This window comes from Chanodichthys erythropterus, chromosome 5 (genome assembly GCF_024489055.1).
Source record: "Chanodichthys erythropterus isolate Z2021 chromosome 5, ASM2448905v1, whole genome shotgun sequence".
Taxonomy (NCBI): Eukaryota; Metazoa; Chordata; class Actinopteri; order Cypriniformes; family Xenocyprididae; genus Chanodichthys; species Chanodichthys erythropterus.
In genome coordinates this window covers 38,916,799-38,926,720 of record NC_090225.1, presented here as the reverse complement: position 1 = coordinate 38,926,720, position 9,922 = coordinate 38,916,799, and the positions used below count along the sequence as shown (strand labels likewise).

General features: G+C 44.8%; 1 protein-coding gene across 1 annotated transcript; it reads left to right on the top strand.

Moving 5' to 3' along the window:
* The first annotated feature begins 5,358 nt into the window (after positions 1-5,358).
* Positions 5,359-8,977, top strand: LOC137019900 (uncharacterized). The gene is made up of 2 exons (XM_067385044.1): positions 5,359-6,882; positions 6,932-8,977. The coding sequence occupies exons 1-2, from the start codon at positions 5,359-5,361 to the stop codon at positions 8,975-8,977; spliced, it is 3,570 nt and encodes a 1,189-aa protein (XP_067241145.1).
* Positions 8,978-9,922: the final 945 nt, after the last annotated feature.

Sequence of the window (9,922 nt, the reverse complement as noted above, 5' to 3'; positions counted from 1 at the left end):
AAATCATGATCGAGGACTCTTGGGTCAGAAATATGTTAAGCAGGTCAAAATCGACTACTCTATGGCTGAAGTAACATTAGAGTGAGGCAAGGAGACTGTTTAGAGAGTTCATCTTTGAAGACTCTTCAGTAGGCCAAATATGGAGTTCTGTATGGCTGAAATACCATCTGAGTCAATGAGTCTAAATTGAAAGTTCATGATCTGACCCTTGGGTCAGAAATATGTTCAGTACTTCAGGCATTGACTAATAAGACTGTATGGAAAGTTCATCTTCGAAGACTCTTGGGTCAGAAATATCATCAGTGATTCAAATATGGACTTCTATGTGGCTGATGAGCCACAGAATGCATCGTTGAGTATATGTAAAAAGTTCAATAGTGAATACTCTTTGGCCAGAAATATGTCCATTAGGTCAAATATGGACTTCTGTATGGCTGAAATAAAATCAAAAGCATTTAATGAGTCTGGATTGATAGTTCATTATCGAGGACTCTTGGGTCAGAAATATGTTCAGTAATTCCAATATGGACTTTTATATAGCTGATGTGACATCAGAATGCATCAATGAGTATTTTTAAAAAGTTCAATATTGAATACTGTTTGGTGAGAAATATGTCCATTAGGTCAAATATGGAGTTCTGTATGGCTGAAATAAAATCAAAAAGAGTCAATGAGTCTAATTTGAAAAATCCTGATCGAGGACTCTTGGGTCAGAAATATGTTAAGCAGGTCAAAATCGACTACTCTATGGCTGAAGTAACATTAGAGTGAGGCAAGGAGACTGTATAGAGAGTTCATCTTTGAAGACTCTTCAGTAGGCCAAATATGGAGTTCTGTATGGCTGAAATACCATCTGAGTCAATGAGTCTGAATTGAAAGTTCATGATCTGACCTTTGGGTCAGAAATATGTTCAGTAGTTCAGGCATTGACTTCTGTATGGCTAAAGTAAAATTAGAATGAGGCAATTAAGACTGTATGGAAAGTTCATCTTCGAAGACTCTTGGGTCAGAAATATCATCAGTGATTCAAATATGGACTTCTATGTGGCTGATGTGACATCAGAGTGCATCATTGAGTATTTGTAAAAAGTTCAATATTGAATACTCTTTGGCCAGAAATATGTCTATTAGGTCATATATGGACTTCTGTTTGGCTGAAATAAAATCAAAAAGACTCAATGAGTCTAATTTGAAAAATCATGATCGAGGACTCTTGGGTCAGAAATATCTTAAGCAGGTCAAAATCGACTACTCTATGGCTGAAGTAACATTAGAGTGAGGCAAGGAGACTGTGTAGAGAATTCATCTTTGAAGACTCTTCAGTAGGCCAAATATGGAGTTCTGTATGGCTGAAATACCATCTGAGTCAATGAGTCTGAATTGAAAGTTCATGATCTGACCTTTGGGTCAGAAATATGTTCAGTACTTCAGGCATTGACATCTGCATGGCTAAGGTAAAATTAGAACGAGGCAATTAAGACTGTATGGAAAGTTCATCTTCGAAGACTCTTGGGTCAGAAATATCATCAGTGATTCAAATATGGACTTCTATGTGGCTGATGAGCCACAGAATGCATCGTTGAGTATATGTAAAAAGTTCAATAGTGAATACTCTTTGGCCAGAAATATGTCCATTAGGTCAAATATGGACTTCTGTATGGCTGAAATAAAATCAAAAGCATTTAATGAGTCTGGATTGATAGTTCATTATCGAGGACTCTTGGGTCAGAAATATGTTCAGTAATTCCAATATGGACTTTTATATAGCTGATGTGACATCAGAATGCATCAATGAGTATTTTTAAAAAGTTCAATATTGAATACTGTTTGGTGAGAAATATGTCCATTAGGTCAAATATGGAGTTCTGTATGGCTGAAATAAAATCAAAAAGAGTCAATGAGTCTAATTTGAAAAATCCTGATCGAGGACTCTTGGGTCAGAAATATGTTCAGCAGGTCAAAAATCGACTTCTGTATGGCTTAAGCAACATTAGAGTGAGGCAAGGAGACTGTATAGAGAGTTCATCTTTGAAGACTCTTCAGTAGGCCAAATTTGGATTTCTGTATGGCTGAAGAAATACCTGAGTGAGTCAATGAGTCTGAATATGATGAGGTCAAAAATCGACTTCTGTATGGCTTAAGCAACATTAGAGTGAGGCTATGAGACTGTATAGAAAGTTCATCTTCGAAGACTCTTCAGTAGGCCAGTTATGGACCTCTGTATGGCTGACGTAACATCAGAGTGAGGCAATGAGTATGTATAGAAAGTTCATCTTCGAAGACTCTTCAGTAGGCCAAATATGGACTTCTGTATGGCTAAAGTAAAATTAGAATGAGGCAATTAAGACTGTATGGAAAGTTCATCTTTGAAGAATCTTGGGTCAGAAATATGTTAAGCAGGTCAAAATCGACTTCTGTATGGCTTAAGTAACATTAGAGTGAGGCAAGGAGACTGTATAGAGAGTTCATCTTTGAAGACTCTTCAGTAGGCCAAATATGGAGTTCTGTACGGCTGAAATAACATCTGAGTCAATGAGTCTGAATTGAAAGTTCATGATCTGACCTTTGGGTCAGAAATATGTTCAGTAGTTCAGGCATTGACTTCTGTATGGCTAAAGTAAAATTAGAATGAGGCAATTAAGACTGTATGGAAAGTTCATCTTCGAAGAATCTTGGGTCAGAAATATCTTCAGTGATTCAAATATGGACTTCTATGTGGCTGATATGACACCAGAATGCATCATTGAGTATATGTAAAAAGTTCAATAGTGAATACTCTTTGGCCAGAAATATATCCATTAGGTCAAATATGGACTTCTGTATGGCTGAAATAAAATCAAACAGAGTCAATGAGTCTAATTTGAAAAATCATGATCGAGAACTCTTGGGTCAGAAATATGTTAAGCAGGTCAAAATCAACTTCTGTATGGCTTAAGTAACATTAGAGTGAGGCAAGGAGACTGTATAGAGAGTTCATCTTTGAAGACTCTTCAGTAGGCCAAATATGGAGTTCTGTATGGTTGAAGTAATATCTGAGTGAGTCAATGAGTCTGAATTGAAAGTTCATGATCGAGGTCTCTTGGGTCAGAAATATGTTCAGTAGTACAAGTATGGACTACTGTATGGCTAAAGTAACATTAGAATGAGGCAATGAGACTGTATGGAAAGTTCATCTTCAAAGACTCTTGGGTTAGAAATATGTTGAAAAATTCAAATATGGACATCTATATGGCTGATGTGACATCAGAGTGCATCATTGAGTATTTGTAAAAAGTTCATTATTGAATACTCTTTGGCCAGAAATATGTCCATTAGGTCAAATATGGACTTCTGTACGGCTAAAGTGACATTAGAGTGAGGCAAGGAGACTGTATAAAGAGTTCATCTTTGAAGACTCTTCAGTAGGCCAAATATGGAGTTCTGTATGGCTGAAATAACATCTGAGTCAATGAGTCTGAATTGAAAGGTCATGATCTGACCTTTGGGTCAGAAATATGTTCAGTAGTTCAGGCATTGACTTCTGTATGGCTAAAGTAAAATTAGAATGAGGCAATTAAGACTGTATGGAAAGTTCATCTTCAAAGAATCTTGGGTCAGAAATATCTTCAGTGATTCAAATATGGACTTCTATGTGGCTGATATGACACCAGAATGCATCATTGAGTATATGTAAAAAGTTCAATAGTGAATACTCTTTGGCCAGAAATATATCCATTAGGTCAAATATGGACTTCTGTATGGCTGAAATAAAATCAAACAGAGTCAATGAGTCTAATTTGAAAAATCATGATTGAGAACTCTTGGGTCAGAAATATGTTAAGCAGGTCAAAATCAACTTCTGTATGGCTTAAGTAACATTAGAGCGAGGCAAGGAGACTGTATAGAGAGTTCATCTTTGAAGACTCTTCAGTAGGCCAAATATGGAGTTCTGTATGGTTGAAGTAATATCTGAGTGAGTCAATGAGTCTGAATTGAAAGTTCATGATCGAGGTCTCTTGGGTCAGAAATATGTTCAGTAGTACAAGTATGGACTACTGTATGGCTAAAGTAACATTAGAATGAGGCAATGAGACTGTATGGAAAGTTCATCTTCAAAGACTCTTGGGTCAGAAATATGTTGAAATATTCAAATATGGACATCTATATGGCTGATGTGACATCAGAGTGCATCATTGAGTATTTGTAAAAAGTTCAATATTGAATACTCTTTTGCCAGAAATATGTCCATTAGGTCATATATGGACTTCTGTATGGCTGAAATAAAATCAAAAAGAGTCAATGAGTCTAATTTGAAAAATCATGATCGTGGACTCTTGGGTCAGAAATATGTTAAGCAGGTCAAAATCGACTACTCTATGGCTGAAGTAACATTAGAGTGAGGCAAGGAGACTGTATAGAGAGATCATCTTTGAAGACTCTTCAGTAGGCCAAATATGGAGTTCTGTAGGGCTGAAATACCATCTGAGTCAATGAGTCTGAATTGAAAGTTCATGATCTGACCTTTGGGTCAGAAATATGTTCAGTAGTTCAGGCATTGACTTCTGTATGGCTAAAGTAAAATTAGAATGAGGCAATTAAGACTGTATGGAAAGTTCATCTTCGAAGAATCTTGGGTCAGAAATATCTTCAGTGATTCAAATATGGACTTCTATGTGGCTGATATGACACCAGAATGCATCATTGAGTATATGTAAAAAGTTCAATATTGAATACTCTTTTGCCAGAAATATATCCATTAGGTCAAATATGGACTTCTGTATGGCTGAAATAAAATCAAACAGAGTCAATGAGTCTAATTTGAAAAATCATGATCGAGGACTCTTGGGTCAGAAATATGTTAAGCAGGTCAAAATCGACTACTCTATGGCTGAAGTAACATTAGAGTGATGCAAGGAGACTGTATAGAGAGTTCATCTTTGAAGACTCTTCAGTAGGCCAAATATGGAGTTCCCTTTCGTGGGAACTATCGACGCTGCGTGAAACGCATTGGGAACCTTCTGCGTGATATCGTCATTGAAGCACTCCTGTATCCAACCAATCGTGTAACGAGACGTCAGAGACGGGTGACGTCACGGACCAGGAAACTATAAAGCATGCCCGGCTGCAGAGAACACTAGCTTCTGCTATCTTCAGCAAGCGCTTCATGTTATCCCGTGTGTCTTATTTAGTGTTTGTCTGTCTTATTATCATCCCTGATTTCACTCTTTGTCTGAGGACAAGAGTTTCAGCAACACTTGTGTATATTGTTACCGCTGTCTGTGCGTCTTATTTAGTGTTTGTTTGTCGTCTCTTTGTCTGAGGACAAGAGTTCCACAACACTGTATATATACACAAAGAAAGACACAATATATATAAATAATGGCGGAAGGCAAACAGTTCAGGAAGTGTGCATCTCCCTGCACTCGATTTATTCCTGACGGGGACACTCACGATATGTGTGTAGTTTGCCTGGGGGTTGAGCACGCGCAGGCAGCTCTCGAGGGAGCTGTCTGCGTGCACTGTGAGAAGCTCACCCTTAGAGTGTTGAGATCTCGCCGGGCACTCTTTGACAAGAGAGAGGGTGCCTCGGTCGGTGTTCCCCGCGGATCGGGTCCCGCTGCTGCTGAGGCGGAGCGGAGACTCCATTCGTGGGGTTCACAGATGGATCTGGCAGCGGGGGTTGAGACGGGCTCCGCCCTATCTCTCCCTTTAGCTGCCAGACCCAATGTCTCTCCTGCCGTGGTGGAAGCACGCCCTGCGGTTTCTTCCCCTCGGGGAGAGACATCGGCACTTCATCTATCTTCATCTGAGGATGCTGATGTGATGAGCGTCGACGCAGGGGAAGAGGGACCACCATCCTCTTCCCCCGCATATGAGGAGCTCTTAGGGGTAGTGACCAGAGCTGTAGACAAGTTAAATATCAGTTGGCCTGAAACAGAGCGGGGAGACTTAAAACAGAAAAGTAAGCTTGATGAACGCTTTCTCCCCGCACATTCACTACCCCAGCGTCGGTTCTTACCGTTCTTCCCGGATCTACACACTGAGGTGTCTAGGTCCTGGAATAGACCAGTACAACATCGAGTGTTCAGCCCCCAGACTTCACTCTATAGTAAAATCGTGGGGTTGAAACAGCATGGTTACGCGGCGATGCCCCGGGTTGAAGAGACGCTCGCGGGCTATCTCTCGCCTGAGTCGGCATCGTCCCTGAAAGCACCGACGCTGCCCACCAAGCCCCTTAAAACTACATCCAACTTGGTGGGCAAAGCATATGCGGCGGCAGGTCAGGCAGCAGCGTGTCTCCATACTATGGCGCTGCTGCAGGCTTACCAAGCCGACCTGCTGGGGGAAATTGATACCAGCGGGGAGGCCACATTTGAGTGCATCCAGGAACTGCGTATGGCAACAGACCTGGCTCTCCGCGCCACTAAGGAGACGGCCAAAGAGGTGGGCCGTTCTATGGCAGCCCTGGTGGCCACGGAGAGGCACTTGTGGCTGAACCTCTCAGACATAAGGGACAGAGACAAAGCTGCCCTTATGGATGCGCCGCTGTCTCCTGCGGGCCTCTTCGGCGACGCAGTTACAACTGTCGTCGAGAGGTTCCAGGAGACCAAGAAACAATCTGCGGCGTTTCAGAGGTTCTTCCCCCGCCGGTCTAAAGTCCCCGCCGAGACTGTTGAACGGGAGCAGTCTCGGCCCGCAACGAGCTCCTCAGCGCACCACAGAGCGCAACAAAAAATAAGTGTGGCCGCCCGTGCTCCCCCACGTAGATTCTGGGGACAGGGGCGAGCCGCACAACAGAAGCCTTCCCACGCCAAGACGGACCTGCGGGCCGTCATTGTGGCACGGAAGGCTTCTAAAAGCGGTCCTGATATCTGTGGGTCAGGACCCAGGAGGGTGGCCCCCGTCTGGAGGAAGCCTGGTGTTAACACATCTGACACCCGCTTCCCTCCAGCACCCTCCGGGGACCTCGCCATATCTATCATCCAGTGTGCGTCAGGTCCCCGCCGACCTTCCGAGGAAGGTCGGCCCTCACTTGATTCGGCTGACCTCTGCCGGCGTGCCGTTTCAGAGCGCCGAGCCAAGTGCTCAAAAAACACCAGAGACCAGTCTCGAGAGGCTGGTTCCCTTAGTAGATTTTCTAGAAGAATGGAAAACTCTACCGAATATATCAAATTGGGTGCTGCTCATGATAGAAAAGGGTTACAAAATACAGTTCGGGTCTCACCCGCCCAGATTCAACGGGGTCCTTCCCACAGTGGTGACCCCCGAGCAGTCTCTGGTTATGGAACAGGAAGTCATGACACTTTTGCAGAAAGGAGCTATAGAAAGGGTTCCTCCTCCCAGCAAGCTGTCGGGTTTTTACAGCCGTTACTTCATAGTTCCAAAGAAGGATGGAGGACTTCGTCCTATCATAGATTTACGTGTGTTAAATCGATCTGTACAAAAATTAAAATTCAAGATGCTTACACTCAAACAGATCATTTCCCAAATCAGGTCCGAGGACTGGTTTGTGACGATAGACTTGAAAGATGCATACTTTCATGTGTCCATCCATCCTTCTCACCGGAAGTTCCTCAGGTTTGCTTTCGGGGGCGAAGCTTACCAATACAAGGTTCTTCCGTTTGGCCTATCTTTATCACCCCGCACATTCACGAAGTGCGTGGATGCAGCCCTGGCTCCCTTGAGACTCCAGGGCATTCGCATACTGAATTACATCGACGATTGGTTGATTCTAGCTCATTCAGAGCAACAAGCAGTTCAACATCGAGATGCTGTTCTGGCTCACATGAAAAGGCTTGGGCTGAGGCTCAATGCCAAGAAGAGTGTACTGATACCAGCTCAGATCACCAACTATCTAGGTGTTATGTGGGACTCCACAACAATGCGGGCACGTCTGACTCCTGCCCGTGTGAGCTCTGTTCTGTCAACCGTAAAAGGGGTGAAGTTAGGCCAGTCTCTCACTGTGAAACAGTTTCAGAAACTGTTGGGTCTAATGGCAGCTGCGTCCAACATAATTCCGTTTGGCCTCCTGCACATGAGACCCCTACAGTGGTGGCTCAGGACCAGGGGGTTCTCCCCGAGGGGGAACCCTATTCGAATGATCAAAGTCACACGGCGATGCCTTCGTGCCCTAACTATGTGGAAAGACCCCTGGTTCCTGTCCCAGGGTCCCGTGTTGGGAACCTCTGGTTGTCGTACAATGCTTACAACAGACGCTTCCCTCACGGGCTGGGGAGCGATCATGAACGGTCGCTCAGCCCAAGGTCTTTGGGAAGACCATCATCTCTCCTGGCACATAAATCGTCTGGAGATGATGGCGGTGTTTCTAGCACTAAAACACTTCCTCCCAGACCTGAGAGACTACCATGTGCTGGTCCGCACAGACAATATGTCAGTGGTCTCTTATATAAATCATCAGGGGGGCCTTCGGTCTCGCCAACTAAATTACTTGGCCCGTCGGATCCTCCTGTGGTCCCAGGGGAAGCTGCTTTCGTTGAAGGCAGCTTATATCCCCGGGAGTCAGAATATGGGGGCAGACGCCCTGTCGAGGCAGGGGCCGAGGCCCGGGGAGTGGAGACTCCATCCAGAAGTGGTGGATCTCATTTGGAAAAATTTCGGTCAGGCACAAGTAGACCTGTTTGCTTCGGGAGAGTCAACCCAGTGTCCACTCTGGTACTCCCTCACACATCCAGCACCCCTGGGTTTGGATGCCATGGTACAGACGTGGCCGAGGCTACGTCTGTATGCTTTTCCCCCGTTCGCTCTGCTCCCACGAGTCCTGGAGAAAGTACGCCAAGAAGGGGTCAGCCTAATACTGGTGGCCCCGCACTGGCCAACCCGAATATGGTTCTCGGACTTGGTGTCCATGATAGATGGCTCTCCAATGGAGCTTCCCTTAAGGCCAGATCTCCTATCTCAGGCGGGCGGCACGATAGTACATCCCCGCCCAGAACTATGGAAACTGTGGGCCTGGCCTCTGAGGGGGCCAGGTTCATAGAGGCTGGTCTCTCAACTGAGGTTGTTGAGACCATACTTAGCTCCAGGGCTCCCTCCACGAGGAAGCTTTATTCCTATAAATGGAATCTATTCTCTACTTGGTGTAGACGACATGAAATAGACCCTTTTCATGCTCCAATAAGCTCTGTGCTATGCTTTCTCCAAGGAAAATTCTCGGAAGGCCTATCTTACTCAACCTTGAAGGTTTATGTTGCGGCTATATCAGCCTACCATGTTGGGGGGGATTCCTCGGTGGGTCGAGACCCCCTCGTGTCACGCTTCCTCCGTGGTACACTGAGGTTGAGGCCTCCAGTGCGCACAAGGACCCCGGCTTGGGACTTATCAGTGGTTCTACAAGGGTTAGCCGAGGCTCCCTTTGAACCACTGGAGGAGGTGTCTATAAAGTTCCTAACTTTAAAGACTATATTTTTGCTTGCTATTACTTCTCTGAGAAGAATTGGAGATCTTCAGGCCCTTTCAGTGGCCCCCTCGTATCTGGAGTTCGCTCCTGGAATGGTGAGAGCATTTCTTCATGCTAGACCAGGCTATGTGCCAAAGGTCCCCACCAATGTCCCGGGTCCTATTGTGCTTCAAGCTTTCCACCCTCCTCCATTTACATCCTCGGATCAGGAAAAACTGAATCTGCTCTGCCCAGTTAGGGCTTTGGATGCATACGTCCACAGAGCTGCCCTGTGGCGGAAAACAGAGCAACTGTTCGTCTGTTACGGCTCCCCTAATAAAGGGGGACCGGCGTCCAAGCAGAGAATGAGTAAGTGGGTGGTCGAGGCCATCTCACTAGCATACAAAGCGGCCGGACAGGCCTCTCCATTTAATGTCCGTGCTCATTCCACAAGGGGTATGGCGGCGTCAAGAGCTTTGATGTCGGGCGTCTCTATGAGTGACGTTTGTGACGCAGCTGGATGGTCAAGCCAGCATACGTTTATCA